This window comes from Vanacampus margaritifer, chromosome 17 (assembly GCF_051991255.1).
Source record: "Vanacampus margaritifer isolate UIUO_Vmar chromosome 17, RoL_Vmar_1.0, whole genome shotgun sequence".
NCBI classification, from domain to species: Eukaryota; Metazoa; Chordata; class Actinopteri; order Syngnathiformes; family Syngnathidae; genus Vanacampus; species Vanacampus margaritifer.
The window spans coordinates 19,812,992-19,831,968 of NC_135448.1; the positions used below are offsets into that span (position 1 = coordinate 19,812,992).

At 39.2% G+C, this 18,977-nt stretch overlaps 2 protein-coding genes across 10 annotated transcripts; one reads left to right on the forward strand and one right to left on the reverse strand.

Annotated features, from left to right (window-relative positions):
* The first annotated feature begins 242 nt into the window (after nucleotides 1-242).
* On the forward strand, nucleotides 243-18,841 carry kat2b (K(lysine) acetyltransferase 2B). Of its 4 annotated transcripts, none has more exons than XM_077548172.1 (18): nucleotides 243-486; nucleotides 1,426-1,561; nucleotides 1,630-1,775; nucleotides 2,356-2,442; nucleotides 2,522-2,703; nucleotides 2,783-2,974; nucleotides 3,059-3,162; nucleotides 4,061-4,186; nucleotides 4,260-4,393; nucleotides 4,657-4,856; nucleotides 4,919-5,045; nucleotides 5,106-5,216; nucleotides 5,286-5,429; nucleotides 17,052-17,166; nucleotides 17,244-17,274; nucleotides 17,335-17,398; nucleotides 17,464-17,548; nucleotides 18,257-18,841. In XM_077548172.1, the coding sequence occupies exons 1-18, from the start codon at nucleotides 286-288 to the stop codon at nucleotides 18,448-18,450; spliced, it is 2,379 nt and encodes a 792-aa protein (XP_077404298.1). In that variant the 5' UTR covers nucleotides 243-285; the 3' UTR covers nucleotides 18,451-18,841. The 4 variants fall into 4 exon arrangements, with proteins under 4 accessions (XP_077404298.1, XP_077404300.1, XP_077404299.1 ...); XM_077548174.1 differs by having other exon boundaries at nucleotides 4,263-4,393; XM_077548173.1 differs by having other exon boundaries at nucleotides 1,429-1,561.
* Nucleotides 10,753-15,024, reverse strand: LOC144037047 (uncharacterized). 6 transcript variants are annotated; one of them, XR_013288788.1, is made up of 8 exons: nucleotides 14,828-15,024; nucleotides 14,652-14,698; nucleotides 13,152-13,238; nucleotides 12,466-12,558; nucleotides 11,906-11,991; nucleotides 11,431-11,516; nucleotides 10,938-11,123; nucleotides 10,753-10,851 (listed from the first exon to the last, which is right to left on the reverse strand). XR_013288788.1 is itself a non-coding variant. In XM_077548180.1 (6 exons), the coding sequence occupies exons 3-6, from the start codon at nucleotides 13,169-13,171 to the stop codon at nucleotides 11,014-11,016; spliced, it is 309 nt and encodes a 102-aa protein (XP_077404306.1). In that variant the 5' UTR covers nucleotides 13,172-13,238; nucleotides 14,652-14,698; nucleotides 14,828-15,024; the 3' UTR covers nucleotides 10,872-11,013. The 6 variants fall into 6 exon arrangements, 3 of the variants coding, with proteins under 3 accessions (XP_077404308.1, XP_077404306.1, XP_077404307.1); XR_013288787.1 differs by lacking the exon at nucleotides 11,906-11,991; XR_013288790.1 differs by lacking the exons at nucleotides 11,431-11,516; nucleotides 11,906-11,991.
* Nucleotides 18,842-18,977: the final 136 nt, after the last annotated feature.

Consider the following 18,977-nt stretch of genomic DNA (forward strand, 5'->3'; position numbering starts at 1 on the left):
GGTTGCCTGGCTGCACATTCGGCCTGCTCGCCGCGGCGGCGCCCCCCAGCGGCGGGAAATGGCAACGCGCTACTCCTGACATGGAAAAGAATGACGAGCGCCATGTCTGATCCTCCGCTGGCGGACTAGCGCCGACGGCGGCGACAGACGCGTTCGGTCCCCGGTGGACGTCGACCGCCGCCAGCACCGGGGAGGGGGGGGCGGGAAGGGAAGAGGAGGGGAGTCGGGGGGGGGGGGGGGGGGGGGGGGTTCGCTTCGCTTCCCCCGTCGGGATTGCGAGGCGCCATGGCCGACAGCGCGGGGATTGAGCAGGGCTCGCCGGCCATCGGCGCCGCGGGCTCGGCTCCGGCCGCTCCGGGCCCCGGCGGCGCCGAGAGTTCCGGCGCCGCCGGAGGCTCCGCGCGGATCGGCGTCAAGAAGGCGCAACTTCGCTCGTCGCCTCGCCACAAGAAGCTGGAGAAGCTCGGGGTCTATTCGTCCTGCAAGGTGGGATCCGTGTTATGATGATGATGATTGTTATGATTATTATCGCGAAGCCTCCCCCAAGGCGACTTGCCTTTGCTTTTGGTGCCTTAATTCGTCACCGCGCTCGCTGCAAATGGACGGAAGCCATTGCTCGGCTGCACGTTCGCATGCACGCTTGCGCAACAGCGTAAGAAAAAAACAAACATTTGAATGGTTTGGACTTCCCAACGCGGGCCTTCCTTCTTCTACTGCAGGCTCTGTTGTTCAAGGGGGGCGGGCGGGTGTAAACATTGGCAAAACGGGCTTGGGGGGGGGGGCTTCCCAACTGGACGGCATTCTTGCGTCTCCGTCTATTACTCGCAAATAAGAAATAATATTTCCCTGAGTCGCCAGGAGTTTGATTAGCAGGAGCTTCTTTTTTTTTGCAGACGCGGCCTTTGTTTTGACAGGCTGACAGCTGCTGGCAAGGCGAGGGAGGGGGCGGAGTTTGTTGTTGTTTTACGAGCATGCGCACAACGCACCTCCCGCCTGACACTGACAGGACGCAACATGTTGCAAAATACGAACATACTCAAAGTCTTGCTAATATCACGCTTGCTTGCGTCGAGGCACAACAACAAAGGTCAGAAATAGTCAACTTACATCTAAAAATAAATAAAGTTGCAGTTTTTTTGGAATGGAAATTGCAATTAAGGAAACATTTGAGTGCATATAAGTTCTTTGTCCAAAGAAAAAAAAGAGTTACTAAAGGCTAAAAGTACTTTTTCCTCTTGAAGACATGTAACATTTCTATGACGAAATAGTTGCATTTAATTAAAGAAAAAAAAAGAAAACCCCCCCAAAATATAGGACAACTAAAATCTGTGAATAAGAGTATCCTTCGCTGCCCAAGCGTGAGTATGCAGGGTTCGACTGTAACTGCTTGCATATGCCAAGAGTGTGTCATGTTTTTTTTGCCAGCAGGCGGAGGGCGCGTGCAAGTGCAACGGCTGGAAGAGTCAGAACCCGCCGGCCACGCCCCCGCGCAGCGAGCAGCAGCAGCAGCCCGCCGCCGGCAACCTGCGCCAGCCCTGCCGCAGCTGCTCGCACGCTTTGGGTGCGAGAGCCTCACCTGGCGCGCCGGTGTGTCGCGTGAGCACGTCTGATGGACGCTTTGCTCGGCAGGGGATCACGTGAGCCATCTGGAGCGCGCCCCCGAGGACGAGATCGACCGGCTGCTGGGCATGGCGCTGGACGTGGAGTACCTGTACACGTGCGTGCACAAGGAGGAGGACGCCGACACCAAGCAGGTCTACTTCTCGCTCTTCAAAGTAAGACTCCGTTCATCACGGAAAAAAGCTTGATGTTCAGCAGCATAATTTGAAGAAACTATGGGGCTGAAAATGTGTCATTTGTTAAATTTTTGCAATGTCATTTATATTGGCCTCAATAAAATAAAATACAAATAATATATTTATATATTTATTTTTTGCTTAGAAATCCCAGTTATGTTATGAAAAAGTATGAAATATTCAAGAATACAGTGTTTGAAAAAAGTCAGACTTTTTGCTGCCGCTAAATTGAGTAATATTCATTCAAGAAAAACAATAAGCACATTTTTCCAAGCAAAAACACTTCATTCATTGAAAATTTGTTGACAGGAGAAAAAGCCATGTTTTTTTTTTTTTCCCCAGGAGTAATTTTCAGATTTCAGATTTTCCAAGAATGATTATATTTTAAATGAGAAAGTCATAAACGGACAACATAGCAGTATTATTTTTCTTGCTTAGAATTTGTAGATATTTTATGAAAAGAGTCACATTCTCCAAGAAAAAAAAGTAGCAAATATTTTCGATGAAATCGTCTTTTGATTTGAAAAAAAAAATGTTGTTGTGCGTGTTTGTCCGTCAGCTCCTGCGGAAATGCATCCTCCAGATGGGCAAGCCCACGCTGGAAGCGCAGGAGAGTCCGCCTTTCGAGAGGCCCAGCATCGAGCAGGTAGTCGCCCGACAGCAGAGCGCCGATCGCACACCCCAGCCCACTTATTTTCGGTGCACACGCTGTGGTCGGCCGTCAGGGCGTCAACAACTTTGTGCAGTACAAATTCAGCCACCTGCCGTCCAAAGAGCATCAGACCATCGCGGAGCTGGCCGAGATGTTCCTCAACCAGATCAACTTCTGGCAGCTGGAGACGCCGTCGCAGGGACGCCAGAGGCTCCCCGACCACGACACGCAAGGCTACAAGGCCAACTACACCAGGTAGCCGCCGCCGCCGCCCGCGCTCGCAACTCCAACTCACCAATGGCAAGCGGCGGAGCGTCACGTGCCGCTCTTGCAGGTGGCTGTGCTACTGCCACGTGCCGCAGTCCTGCGACAGCCTGCCGCGCCACCGCACCACGCAGATCTTCGGCCGCACGCTGCTGCGCTCCGTCTTCAGCGTCCTGCGCAAGCAGCTGCTGGAGCAGGCCCGGCAGGAGAAGGACAAGCTGCCGCCCGAGAAGCGCACGCTCATCCTCACGCACTTCCCCAAGTCAGACACGCAAACGTGCAAAATGGCGCCGGCCCGCTTTGCGCGTCCGCTTGGTCAACGTGGGTGGGCTTGTTGCCTTGTCAGGTTCCTGTCCATGCTGGAGGAGGAAGTCTACAGTCACAGCTCCCCCATCTGGAAACAAGACTTCCTGGCAGGGGCACCCGGGGGGAAAATCCCCGTCCATACCGGTGAGTCACAAAACGCTACAAATAGATATCGGGCAGCACCGTCGTCTTGCGCACGCCACACAATTCCAAACAAATGCATTCCTTCTAGGACTGTCCCATATGACAATTGTAATGGATTTTAATCATTGTAAGAAACCCAACAATAAAAGTAGTCATTTATCCAAAAATAATAGTAGTTCAAAAAGTTCAGACGACAATAATGTATACCAATTTTAAAAACAATTTAACGTAAACATAACATTCACAACACGTGCCTAATTTAAAAGTAATTATTAATGCATATGTATTTATAACCACTGTAAATCATGGTCAATAAATAGCATTTAATGCACCTTGATTTCACGACTAAGCGAAATCGCAAAATGAGTTCATCAAGTAAATGTGATTGATTGCCCGGTGCTAATTTTAATAGCCTCTAATTGTCAAGTTGACATGTGACCTTGCCAACTCCCGTAGTAGTTGCAACATTCGAGACCAAAAAGATTCACATGAAAAAGAAGAAAAAAAAAGATCCACATTCAACCAAACAAAAAGCCAACACAAAAGATTAATGACGGTGCCACTTGCTGCGTTTGTCCGTGAAAAGTTGCTCAAATGCCAACATTTAGCATCAATCCAAACAATGGCTGCCATCAAACAAACGAAAGCTTCCCCACCAAACTTTTTCTTCCCGCCAATCACTGGCTCTGTTCACCAGCCTGCGTGCGTGCGGGATTGCAATGTGGCCACTAGGTGGCATAATTGCATATTTTAAAAGGAGCTTCAAGCTAAATGATGACCATCATAAAATAATGAATGCTCCGTCATTTTCAAACATATTGGTATAATGTTCTTAGCATTTAGCCTACAAGTTGGAATGTACAAATACGCCAATACTTGTTCGACTTCATTTCCTTAGTCGTCAGAACGCCCCCGGTGGCCAGGCCCTTATACTACAGCATCAGCCCAGCGTCATGCGCAGACCTCCCGAGCGGCGCCGCCAGTCCTGCCAGCAAACCGTCAACAGCTCTCGAGCCAAGTCCCGGTACGCCATCACATTGAGCACCCTGAAGTCTTGTGGCCGACGTGTTTCCACGTATTCTTCTTCCTCCTGGCAGCAGCTGAGAAGCGCAAGTCCTCGGAGCCCCTCCCCCAAGAGGAGATGAAGAGGCCCAGGGTGGTGGGCGACATCCCCATGGAGCTCATCAACGAGGTGATGGCCACCATGGCGGACCCCGCCGCCATCCCGGAGGTGAGCAGCAGCAAGAAGCGTTTTGCAACAACGTTACTGCGATTCGGATTCTCGGGCTTTTTGGACGGGAAACAACCTGCGCACTAAAAGTTCCCATCGATGCCGTTCAAATTTCACGCCTCCCGGGTTCAAGTGCCCCCTTCTTTTTCCCCATTTCAACGTTATAATTGTCACATCATGTATCTTCCAATGGACTTGATAAGCACTTCTGCAGATATTGCACCTAGCGTAGCATGGAATGCATTTTGTTGTTTGTGGACCAGACCAGCCTGCTGTCGGCGCGCGACGAGGCGGCGCGCCTGGAGGAGCGTCGAGGCGTGATCGAGTTCCACGTGATCGGCAACTCACTGAACCAGAAGCCCAACAAGAGGATCCTCATGTGGCTGGTGGGCCTCCAGAACGTCTTCTCGCACCAGCTGCCACGCATGCCCAAGGAGTACATCACGCGGCTCGTCTTTGACCCGTAAGTCGCCGCCGGCGCCGCCTTCCCGCCGGATGCGTTGAGCGTTCCTTTCATCTGGACAGGAAGCACAAGACGCTGTCGCTGATCAAGGACGGCCGCGTGATCGGCGGAATCTGCTTCCGGATGTTTCCTTCTCAAGGCTTCACCGAAATCGTCTTTTGCGCCGTCACGTCCAACGAGCAAGTCAAGGTGAGACCATGCGCACGCACATGGACTCACTCGCGTCATACCGGCATGTGTTGATTGCAGGGCTACGGCACCCACCTGATGAACCACCTGAAGGAATATCACATCAAGCACCACATCCTCAACTTCCTCACCTACGCCGACGAGTACGCCATCGGTTACTTCAAGAAGCAGGTAGCCTAGCGACCGGCGCTAAGCGCGCTCCTCAACCAAGAGCTGCTAACGCGCCGCGACCTCTGCCAGGGTTTCTCCAAGGACATCAAGGTGGCCAAGGCCAAGTATGTGGGCTACATCAAGGACTACGAGGGAGCCACGCTCATGGGATGCGAGCTCAACCCCAGCATTCCCTACACCGAGTTGTCCGTCATCATCAAGAAGCAAAAAGAGGTGCGCACAAGCAAGCATGAGAGAGTCTGGCAAAGTGTGCGTGTGAGTTTCAAAGGAGGCTGTCGAACTACCATTAGAGCTTCAAAGTAGGGCACCAAATAGCATTTTAAACTGGGGTTAGTGACCAAGTAGGATCTTTAATTTTATGTACTTATGTAAGTCATCTTGGTTTCATTAATATTAAGTCATAGTTTCATAAAAAATTTACTAAGTCATTATAGTTTCATTAATATTATATACTAAGTCATTTGGGTTTCATTAATTTTTTTACTAAGTCATAATAGTTTCATTATTTTTTTTATTAAGTCATTAATATTATATACTAAGTCATAATAGTTTCATTAATTTTTTTACTAAGTCATTTATGTTTCATACTAAGTCATAATAGTTTCATTAATTTTTTTACTAAGTCATTTAGGTTTCATTAATTTTTTTACTAAGTCATTTAGGTTTCATTAATATTATATACTAAGTCATAATAGTTTCATTAATTTTTTTACTAAGTCATTTATGTTTCATACTAAGTCATAATAGTTTCATTAATTTTTTTACTAAGTCATTTAGGTTTCATTAATTTTTTTACTAAGTCATTTAGGTTTCATTAATATTATATACTAAGTCATAATAGTTTCATTAAATTTTTTACTAAGTCATTTAGGTTTCATTAATATTATATACTAAGTCATAATAGTTTCATTAATTTTTTTACTAAGTCATTTAGGTTTCATTAATATTATATACTAAGTCATAATAGTTTCATTATTTTTTTTATTAAGTCATTAATATTATATACTAAGTCATAATAGTTTCATTAATTTTTTTTACTAAGTCATTTAGGTTTCATTAATATTATATACTAAGTCATAATAGTTTCACTAAGTCATTTAGGTTTCATTAATATTATATACTAAGTCATAATAGTTTCATTATTTTTTTTATTAAGTCATTAATATTATATACTAAGTCATAATAGTTTCATTAATTTTTTTTACTAAGTCATTTAGGTTTCATTAATACTAAGTCATAATAGTTTCATTAATATTATATACTAAGTCATAATAGTTTCATTAATATTATATACTAAGTCATAATAGTTTCATTAATTTTTTTACTAAGTCATTTAGGTTTCATTATTTTTTTTATTAAGTCATTAATATTATATACTAAGTCATAATAGTTTCATTAATTTTTTTTACTAAGTCATTTAGGTTTCATTAATACTAAGTCATAATAGTTTCATTAATTTTTTTACTAAGTCATTTATGTTTCATTAATATTATATACTAAGTCATTTAGGCTTCATTAATACTAAGTCATAATAGTTTCATTAATTTTTTTACTAAGTCATTTAGGTTTCATTATTTTTTTTATTAAGTCATTAATATTATATACTAAGTCATAATAGTTTCATTAATTTTTTTACTAAGTCATTTAGGCTTCATTAATACTAAGTCATAATAGTTTCATTAAATTTTTTACTAAGTCATTTAGGTTTCATTAATATTATATACTAAGTCATAATAGTTTCATTAATTTTTTTACTAAGTCATTTAGGTTTCATTAATATTATATACTAAGTCATAATAGTTTCATTATTTTTTTTATTAAGTCATTAATATTATATACTAAGTCATAATAGTTTCATTAATTTTTTTTACTAAGTCATAATAGTTTCATTATTTTTTTTATTAAGTCATTAATATTATATACTAAGTCATAATAGTTTCATTAATTTTTTTTACTAAGTCATTTAGGTTTCATTAATACTAAGTCATAATAGTTTCATTAAATTTTTTACTAAGTCATTTAGGTTTCATTAATATTATATACTAAGTCATAATAGTTTCATTAATTTTTTTACTAAGTCATTTAGGTTTCATTATTTTTTTTATTAAGTCATTAATATTATATACTAAGTCATAATAGTTTCATTAATTTTTTTTACTAAGTCATTTAGGTTTCATTAATATTATATACTAAGTCATAATAGTTTCACTAAGTCATTTAGGTTTCATTAATATTATATACTAAGTCATAATAGTTTCATTAATATTATATACTAAGTCATAATAGTTTCATTAATTTTTTTACTAAGTCATTTAGGTTTCATTATTTTTTTTATTAAGTCATTAATATTATATACTAAGTCATAATAGTTTCATTAATATTATATACTAAGTCATAATAGTTTCATTAATTTTTTTACTAAGTCATTTAGGTTTCATTATTTTTTTTATTAAGTCATTAATATTATATACTAAGTCATAATAGTTTCATTAATTTTTTTTACTAAGTCATTTAGGTTTCATTAATACTAAGTCATAATAGTTTCATTAATTTTTTTACTAAGTCATTTAGGTTTCATTAATATTATATACTAAGTCATAATAGTTTCACTAAGTCATTTAGGTTTCATTAATATTATATACTAAGTCATAATAGTTTCATTAATATTATATACTAAGTCATAATAGTTTCATTAATTTTTTTACTAAGTCATTTAGGTTTCATTATTTTTTTTATTAAGTCATTAATATTATATACTAAGTCATAATAGTTTCATTAATATTATATACTAAGTCATAATAGTTTCATTAATTTTTTTACTAAGTCATTTAGGTTTCATTATTTTTTTTATTAAGTCATTAATATTATATACTAAGTCATAATAGTTTCATTAATTTTTTTTACTAAGTCATTTAGGTTTCATTAATACTAAGTCATAATAGTTTCATTAATTTTTTTACTAAGTCATTTAGGTTTCATTAATATTATATACTAAGTCATAATAGTTTCATTAATTTTTTTACTAAGTCATTTAGGTTTCATTAATATTATATACTAAGTCATAATAGTTTCATTAATTTTTTTTACTAAGTCATAATAGTTTCATTATTTTTTTTATTAAGTCATTAATATTATATACTAAGTCATAATAGTTTCATTAATTTTTTTTACTAAGTCATTTAGGTTTCATTAATACTAAGTCATAATAGTTTCATTAAATTTTTTACTAAGTCATTTAGGTTTCATTAATATTATATAGTAAGTCATAATAGTTTCATTAATTTTTTTACTAAGTCATTTAGGTTTCATTATTTTTTTTATTAAGTCATAATAGTTTCATTAATTTTTTTACTAAGTCATTTAGGCTTCATTAATACTAAGTCATAATAGTTTCATTAATATTATATACTAAGTCATAATAGTTTCATTAATTTTTTTTACTAAGTCATTTAGGTTTCATTAATATTATATACTAAGTCATAATAGTTTCACTAAGTCATTTAGGTTTCATTAATATTATATACTAAGTCATAATAGTTTCACTAAGTCATTTAGGTTTCATTAATATTATATACTAAGTCATAATAGTTTCATTAATATTATATACTAAGTCATAATAGTTTCATTAATTTTTTTACTAAGTCATTTAGGTTTCATTATTTTTTTTATTAAGTCATTAATATTATATACTAAGTCATAATAGTTTCATTAATATTATATACTAAGTCATAATAGTTTCATTAATTTTTTTACTAAGTCATTTAGGTTTCATTATTTTTTTTATTAAGTCATTAATATTATATACTAAGTCATAATAGTTTCATTAATTTTTTTTACTAAGTCATTTAGGTTTCATTAATACTAAGTCATAATAGTTTCATTAATTTTTTTACTAAGTCATTTAGGTTTCATTAATATTATATACTAAGTCATAATAGTTTCACTAAGTCATTTAGGTTTCATTAATATTATATACTAAGTCATAATAGTTTCATTAATATTATATACTAAGTCATAATAGTTTCATTAATTTTTTTACTAAGTCATTTAGGTTTCATTATTTTTTTTATTAAGTCATTAATATTATATACTAAGTCATAATAGTTTCATTAATATTATATACTAAGTCATAATAGTTTCATTAATTTTTTTACTAAGTCATTTAGGTTTCATTATTTTTTTTATTAAGTCATTAATATTATATACTAAGTCATAATAGTTTCATTAATTTTTTTTACTAAGTCATTTAGGTTTCATTAATACTAAGTCATAATAGTTTCATTAATTTTTTTACTAAGTCATTTAGGTTTCATTAATATTATATACTAAGTCATAATAGTTTCATTAATTTTTTTACTAAGTCATTTAGGTTTCATTAATATTATATACTAAGTCATAATAGTTTCATTAATTTTTTTTACTAAGTCATAATAGTTTCATTATTTTTTTTATTAAGTCATTAATATTATATACTAAGTCATAATAGTTTCATTAATTTTTTTTACTAAGTCATTTAGGTTTCATTAATACTAAGTCATAATAGTTTCATTAAATTTTTTACTAAGTCATTTAGGTTTCATTAATATTATATACTAAGTCATAATAGTTTCATTAATTTTTTTACTAAGTCATTTAGGTTTCATTATTTTTTTTATTAAGTCATAATAGTTTCATTAATTTTTTTACTAAGTCATTTAGGCTTCATTAATACTAAGTCATAATAGTTTCATTAATTTTTTTACTAAGTCATTTAGGTTTCATTATTTTTTTTATTAAGTCATTAATATTATATACTAAGTCATAATAGTTTCATTAATTTTTTTTACTAAGTCATTTAGGTTTCATTAATATTATATACTAAGTCATAATAGTTTCACTAAGTCATTTAGGTTTCATTAATATTATATACTAAGTCATAATAGTTTCATTATTTTTTTTATTAAGTCATTAATATTATATACTAAGTCATAATAGTTTCATTAATTTTTTTTACTAAGTCATTTAGGTTTCATTAATACTAAGTCATAATAGTTTCATTAATTTTTTTACTAAGTCATTTAGGTTTCATTATTTTTTTTATTAAGTCATTAATATTATATACTAAGTCATAATAGTTTCATTAATTTTTTTTACTAAGTCATTTAGGTTTCATTATTTTTTTTATTAAGTCATTAATATTATATACTAAGTCATTTAGGTTTCATTAATATTATATACTAAGTCATAATAGTTTCATTATTTTTTTTATTAAGTCATTAATATTATATACTAAGTCATAATAGTTTCATTAATATTATATACTAAGTCATAATAGTTTCATTAATTTTTTTACTAAGTCATTTAGGTTTCATTAATTTTTTTACTAAGTCATTTAGGTTTCATACTAAGTCATACTTTATAAAGTAAGGCATTTGAGTTTTTTTTCCCCCCATTGAAGAGTTCACTGCAATGACTCAAATATCAAAAACATTAACCAACAGACTGGGCACTAAAAGCCCTTCAAATACTGTATATTCAAACTTCAACACAGTAAGAATTGTATACATGAGTTATTTTTATTGTATTTCACAGATACATCACATGACAGCATAGTACTCAACTACTGGTCACATTACATTGACGCCATCTTGTTACCCTGTGGAAAGTTAGTCCAGACCTGAGAATTTGCCCAACACATACATTAAAAAACAGCAACTGGCCATAACATGACTGGAGTCTCACCTTTCAAGAGGCCAACATTTTACCGCCATGCGGGTGCCCAAAGGACTACTTGATTCCGCCTCCCGTCACTTGCCACCTACTGCTTGGCTTTCAACACTTTCGTAGTTGTTTTTGGAGATGGAAGGTGCTTGACTGGCTGGGAAGATGAGTTTGACGCTGCTAGCTTCTTGATCTCGACCATTTGCCCTGCAACACAGATCACAGGAACAAAATGAAACACTACACAGTAGGTTACAACCTCCTGTCCCCCATTTACTCCGCTAAGCTAGCTAGCTTAGCTAGGCTAGGCTAGCTAGCTCCATTCCCCGTGTGGCGACGGGTGGAAAGGCACCGCTGACTGGCTGGCAAACAGGCCAGCCGCAAAAAAGAGGACGCGACTGGCCTGCTTGCCAGCCAGCCAGCGGCGCCTCTCCACCCGTCAACACAGGGAATGGAGTCAAGAGCAATGGCGGGAAAGAAGGAAGGTTTTGTTTGTCGTGTGAACTAGTGTTACCTGGTCTCATCTGGGGTTCGTCATCCGCAACATAAAATACCCTAATTTGTCTGGTGATGGTAGCTTCTTCATCTCGACCATTTGCCCTGCAACACAGATTACGAAAACAAATTACAGTCGTAGTAACACAAGATCACAACAACCAAATTAAACACTACAACATCCTGTCCGCCATTTACTCAGCAACTAGCTCAGCCAGGCAAGCTAAGCTAAGCTAGCTCAGCCAGGCAAGCTAAGCTAAGCTAGCTCAGCCAGGCAAGCTAAGCTAAGCTAAGCTAGCTCCATTCCCCGTGTGGCGACGGGTGGAAAGGCACCGCTGACTGGCTGGCAAACAGGCCAGCCGCAAAAAAGAGGACGCGACTGGCCTGCTTGCCAGCCAGCCAGCGGCGCCTCTCCACCCGTCAACACAGGGAATGGAGTCAAGAGTAATGAGGGGAAGAAGGAAGGTTTCGTTTGTCGTGTGAACTAGTGTTACCTGGTCTCGTCTGGGGATCGTCATCCGCAACATAAAATACCCTAATTTGTCTGGTGATGGTAGCTTCTTCATCTCGACCATTTGCCCTGCAACACAGATTACGAAAACAAATTACAGTCGTAGTAACACAAGATCACAACAACCAAATTAAACACTACAACATCCTGTCCCCCATTTACTCCGCAACTAGCTTAGCAAGGCAAGCTAAGCTAAGCTAAGCTCAGCAAAGCTAAGCTCAGCAAAGCTAGCTCAGCAAAGCTAAGCTAAGCCAAGCTAGCTCAGCAAAGCTAAGCTAAGCCAAGCTAGCTCAGCAAAGCTAAGCTAAGCCAAGCTAGCTCAGCCAAGCAAGCTAAGCTAAGCTAGCTCCATTCCCCGTGTGGCGACGGGTGGAAAGGCACCGCTGACTGGCTGGCAAACAGGCCAGCCGCAAAAAAGAGGACGCGACTGGCCTGCTTGCCAGCCAGCCAGCGGCGCCTCTCCACCCGTCAACACAGGGAATGGAGTCAAGAGCAATGGCGGGAAAGAAGGAAGGTTTCGTTTGTCGTGTGAACTAGTGTTACCTGGTCTCGCGTCTCGTCTGGGGTTCGTCATCCGCAACGTAAAATACTCTAATTTGTCTGGTGATGGTAGCTTCTTCATCTCGACCATTTGCCCTGCAACACAGATTACGAAAACAAATTACAGTCGTAGTAACACAAGATCACAACAACCAAATTAAACACTACAACATCCTGTCCCCCATTTACTCCGCAACTAGCTTAGCAAGGCAAGCTAAGCTAAGCTAGCTCAGCAAGGCAAGCTAAGCTAAGCTAGCTCAGCAAGGCAAGCTAAGCTAAGCTAGCTCAGCAAGGCAAGCTAAGCTAAGCTAGCTCAGCAAGGCAAGCTAAGCTAAGCTAGCTCAGCAAGGCAAGCTAAGCTAAGCTAGCTCAGCAAGGCAAGCTAAGCTAGCTCAGCAAGGCAAGCTAAGCTAGCTCAGCAAGGCAAGCTAAGCTAGCTCAGCAAGGCAAGCTAAGCTAAGCTAGCTCAGCAAGGCAAGCTAAGCTAAGCTAGCTCCATTCCCCGTGTGGCGACGGGTGGAAAGGCACCGCTGACTGGCTGGCAAACAGGCCAGCCGCAAAAAAGAGGACGCGACTGGCCTGCTTGCCAGCCAGCCAGCGGCGCCTCTCCACCCGTCAACACAGGGAATGGAGTCAAGAGTAATGAGGGGAAGAAGGAAGGTTTCGTTTGTCGTGTGAACTAGTGTTACCTGGTCTCGCGTCTCATCATCCGCAAGGCAAAACAACGCCCAGATTAGTTGGATGCCGGTCGCTGGTTCTTGATGGACACTTCTGCCCTGCAACACACATCAACAAATTCTCACTTTATTAAACTGATAGCATACTTTAGAAGAGTGCCAAATTTTACACAACTCTAATTTTAAAAAGTCAATGTACAATATCAAACACTACACTCACAAGTAACTAAAATCTAATAAATAACATTTTTGGAACAATTATGAAATTGACTCCTAAAATGCTGCTATGCTTCCGGTGTAAAAAAAAACAAAAAAAAACATCTTTACCTTTCCAAAAAGATAAAGCTGTGATTTAAATTATTGTGGCCCCTCTGCTGATAAATACTTCAGCATGTTTGACTTTTTGTTTATAACCACATCTAATAAGAACAAGTCAAATACACCAACGCTACTTAACTGACAAACAAAAGAACATTTTGTGATAGACCAGGTCAGGTCCTTTTTATTATTTCCTCACCAACAACTTATTCAACCCTTGACCTATAATTAATTATGTTTAATATGGGATGAGAGCACCTGCATGTGGCAACACAACCTTGGCGCTAAAAAATTAAGCAAACGTTAAAGAAATGCGTTATTTGTCCTCCTTCCAAACCGTCAAGGGTGCCGTTGCAAAATGGTGACGTCCGCAAGGTCAAGGTCACACAAGTCAAGGTCATTTGCCTTCATAGGCAAAGACATGAAAAAAAAAGAGCAAAGAATCATTTGCAGAGACGACTGTAGGCATCATCGGCACGTTGAAAAAGGCAGACAGGAAAGAGCGGACGCCGTCGGTGATTGCTTTGATAGCCCAAGCAAAAGATGCCAGAAAATGCCCGGATGACGGCTGAGCAAGTGTGAGACAATTTCACGGAGGGATTGACTCAACTTTCAACCCAGACCAGAAAAGGTGCCCGGCGTGAGCTCAAGCCTTCCACGCTAGCATCATCGGCGCCCCCTACTGACGTCAAAGTACAAGACGACTCCATTTACAACCTACAAAAAGGTGGCGGAATGTTCTTCTCACGGGCCTGTGAAGAAAAGTGCACCCGAAGAACCCAAGCGACAGGCCATCTCCAGCAGTGTGCAAGGAACCATCAATTCCATGAGGAGATCGTGGGTGTCAATTGGACACCGTCAAGTGACGATAAAGCTGGCGCTTGGGAGACAATTCCAAGCATGCCCCCAAATCTCTCCGTTTGGTTGCAGACAAAAAGTGCTGGAAGATTCCCAAGTGGCCGTCTTCACACTTCAAGAAAGACGCTTGCCGAAGAAGGCGAAAAAAGATTTGCCTTCTGGGTAAAGATGGCTGCAAGAACCTCATGTCAACCGATATATTTTATTCCCAAAGAGTGTTGTACTATACTCACCTAGTACAGATGTGGCTGAGCCATTGAATTCTTTTGTCACAAAATATATTTTGTTATAAGAATAATAATATGAAGACATGGCGGTTGAAGTCAAGCAACTCACCGATGGGGTCCATCCAGCTCCAGCGGCTCCATGCTGGTCATCTGCGGCTTTTTGAAGACGGCAGGAAAACAAAAAAAAGAAAAGACATCATCCATTTTAATGTGCACTCGTTTCACACTCCTCAACAGTCAAAAAGTTTGTTCATTGGCGTGTCTAGTGTCGACTTCGGAACTTACTTTTGTCCAGTCTTTCATGCCGCGAGGTCGCCATCTTGCCGCACGTGCTGATGAATCCATTGCACAGCTGTCACCTAATGAGCTGCAGGCTAACAAGCAAAACAAATGGACCCACATCCAATCCGTCTTCACTTCTGTCCCACGGACAGTGACGCTGAATTCCCCCCCCCAAGACAGCCATCTTTATTACACAAACTATTAGTTCAACGACAACAAAAACCCTCACAGTTCAATTCCCAAGAAGAAAACCCATCAGGTGTGTCATTTACGACAACAAAAATAAAATAACCAAAAAGTCACTAAATGCTGGCCAGCATGAAAAACGAACCAAAACAAAGCGCAAGGACGGCGTGCTAAACGAAGCAAAGTGAAGCCAATTGTGATGAGAGGTACTCAAAACGCAACCGCTGTCGAGTCCCTCCAGTGAGCAAATCCTGCAAGAAGCAAAATGTCAGCATGAGAAAGGACAACAAACGCCAAAAACATTTGACTCGTGCGCTCGCTTACCAACCTCACGAGTGCGGCCGCCATCTTGCCTTAAATGGTGAACAATCCAATCAACGCACACCTGTGCCTTTATAAGCTGCAGGCCTGCGGTCATCCGCCAACTTCCGCTTTTGCACACTAGCGCCGCCTACTGGCCTGTCATCGGGACTGCAAAAAGATAGCTTTTCTCGTTTCCTGCCACAAAAGTAAAAGTCAATCACAGCCAAAGTTATTTTCTATCAATTATTTTTTTATTTTTTAGGATCGTTACCAACAATGTCCTTCACGTGTGTAGTGTAGCATTTTTAGACTGGTAATACATTCCAGATAGTCTTCAGGCGCCACACTGTCGCCATCTCCTGGTCAGTGTGCGAAATGCTTTCAGTGCGAAAATTATGGGAATCCAAAACGAATACAACATACATGAACACTCCGTGTGGCGAAATGGTCAGGCGTGCCTCATATGTTCTCTTTTCATTTAAAAGAAAAGAAAACATTGACAATCAAACTGTTATTAGTTTTTCTATGATATAAAAAATTCTAGTAATTTTGGAATTCCATACGTTTGGCCTTTTCATCACTTTGGTCGAGATTCGTCTAATCTGGCCTTACTTTTTTTTTTTTCCTTATGAGTGGTTTGCATCTTGTGATATGTCATGTACATTTGTCGATCCGTGGTTGTACTATGAATGTTCCAATTGCATAATGTGAGTTTACAATAAGAAATGCAGGAATCAAACCTCTGTACGGTTTTGATGGACACTCGGGCCAACGACACGCCTGTATTTGAAAGTTGCTGCAATTTCTTTCCATGCTGCTCGGTGTCAAAAGTTTGAGAAGCGCCGTTAAGGACGATCAGGAAGGAAAAGCAGCTTTCAGTAAATGTGACAGAAATCCATTGCTGCTATTTGACTGCTTGATACCAAGAAAGAAGAAATCCTTCTCACCATGTGACTCATTATTTCATACAACTCAAAAGGACAAAAAGTTCTACAATGCAAACTAATCTCCTCTAATGCACCAAATCATGGAAAAACTGTTGAGTGTCTTCACATAAACGTCACATTTGAAATCTTCTCTATTTCCAAACCAAGTGCTTGGATGGAGACGCGTCTCGTGTCTCGACACTTGCACAAAAAAGCCTTACATGCATACATATACATGGCCGTTAAAAAAAAAAAAAAAAAAAAAAAAACACCCGGTCGTTACTTTTTCTTTTATGAAAAAAAAGCCTTGCTATACATGGTCATTAAAAAAAAAAAATAGGGAAAATAACTCCTTACTATACATGTTTTTTAAATTTTTTATTTTTTTTTAAACATCTTGCTATTAGTTAAAATTTCAAAGTAGGGTTTTTAACTTTAGTTAGGGCTTTTTAAGTAGGATTTCAAACTAGTTATGTTTTTTTTTATATTAGGGTAAGTGTTTTCAATTCGGGATTTACGTAGGCTTAGGGTTTTCAAAATTGGGTTTTAAACTATGCTTACTTTCAAATTTGTGTTTTAAACTGGGCTTAGAGTTATGATCTTAAAGTAGGCTCATGGTTTCAAAGTAGGGTTTTTAAATGGGGTAGGATGTCAAACTATAATTAAGATTTCAAAATATGCTTTGTTTCAAATGAGTGTTATAAAAATTGGGCTTAGGCTTTTCAATTAGGATCTTAAAGTATGGTTTGAAAGTAGGATGTGAAAATGTGAGATTTGACATGACAAAGAATTTACGTGTGGTGCCGGTTCAGATCATCAAGAAGCTGATGGAGAGGAAGCAGGTCCACATCCGCAAAGTCTACCCGGGCCTTTCCTGCTTCAAGGACGGCGTCAGGCAGATTCCCATCGAAAGCATCCCCGGCATCCGTGCGTGCGTCCGTCCGTCCTTTTGCCCCCTCGCTTGCCGCCGTCCCCGCTTTGACCTCTCTTGTGTGCGTCCGCAGGTGAAAGCGGATGGAAGCCGCTGGCCAAAGGGTGAGTAAGCGCACTCGCTCGCCGTTTGTGACCTCGGGATGACCTTGCCGCCTCCTGCAGGAAGGACGTCAAAGACCCTGAGCAGCTGCACGGCGCGCTCAAGAACATCCTGCAGCACGTCAAGGTGACTTACACGCACGTTGTCGACTCACGCGCACGCGCTTGACTCGGCGTGGTCTCGTCGCTCAGGGTCACCAGAACGCGTGGCCCTTCATGGAACCTGTCAAGAAAACCGAGGCGCCGGGATACTACCAAGTTATCCGCTTCCCCATGGGTGAGGCAAATGCAACAGAAGCACATCTGGGAAATTAGCCGTTTAAAAACAACAACACCGTGTGTAGTAAGGCTTCAAAAAAATTAAAGAAAAAAACACACAAATCTTTTTTTATGCCAATGTATAGTCAAATCTAAAAAAAATACCGTATTATTTTTTATCACATGTAGGCATTAACTGTAAAAACAGGCCGTATAACAACAAACAAATAGCGTGTAGGCATTAAAAAAAAAACGTGAGTTCCCCCCCCACCCACTAAAATTATGTATAGTAAGGCGTTTAAAAAATGTATTCAGGTATTTAAAAAACAATGTATAGCAATGTAAAAAAAAAATTACTTTTAGCAATGATTTCGTTTTTTGGATTTGTTTTTACAAAATGTTAAAAAAATGACATCTACGCATCGAGAGACATTTTCAAAAATAATTACAGTAGGTTAAGACTTTTAAAAACGATGCGGTATTGTCGTTTTCATTTCTACATGGAATTATGCAGGGTTCGGCTACTTTCATCAACTTGTGTAATGACTTTTTCAATATACTTGTAGCATAGTAAGGCATTTAAAAAACAGGACATTTGAAAGAACAACTTGGGAGTAACATGCGTAGTACCGATTGTTTTGCAAAAACAACATGCAGGCATGCTAGCTTTTAAAAACATTTCACGCGTTTTGTTTCCTCGCCATAAACGCGCCCCGATGCCGGTCAGACCTGAAGACGATGAGCGAGCGCCTGAAGAGCCGCTACTACGCCACCCGCAAGCTCTTCATGGCCGACATGCAGCGCGTCTTCACCAACTGCCGCGAGTACAACGCGCCCGAGAGCGAGTACTACAAGTGCGCCAACCTGCTCGAGAAGTTCTTCTACACCAAGATCAAGGAGGCGGGCCTCGTCGACAAGTAGCGGCGGCAACGGCGGCAGCGGCGGCCGCGCCCTCCCTTGCTCGACGCCAATGGAAAATGTCCACATTTGCTTTGATGTCGGGCAGCCGCGCGACTATCAAAAATGGCACTTTTTCTTCTCTTAGCTCAAGCATTTTTCTTCGCCGACAACTCGACTGCTGTTTAACCAATACGATTCAGTCTTAATTTATTTCTCTCTTACGATATATTTGTGCTGCAGATAGAGATTGACAACTTTACACTTTGTGCAATACTGTGTAGTTTTTCCGTTTTGTATTAAGAAAAAAAAAAACATTTTTGTAAGAGGCTCCTCTTTGTACAGTTGGTTTTAACGACGCAGTATTAGTCGCTTTTATAGACGGAATAAAATGAAAAGGCTTGCTGGAAAAGTGCGTCTCGACAAGTCACTTTACATTACGAGTCACTTTCTATGAGACAAAAGCATTTTTGTGTCGTCGTGAACAAACCAGATGCTTTCTTCTCAATAACAAAAGATATTGATGGAATAATGGAGAGCAAATTGCATTC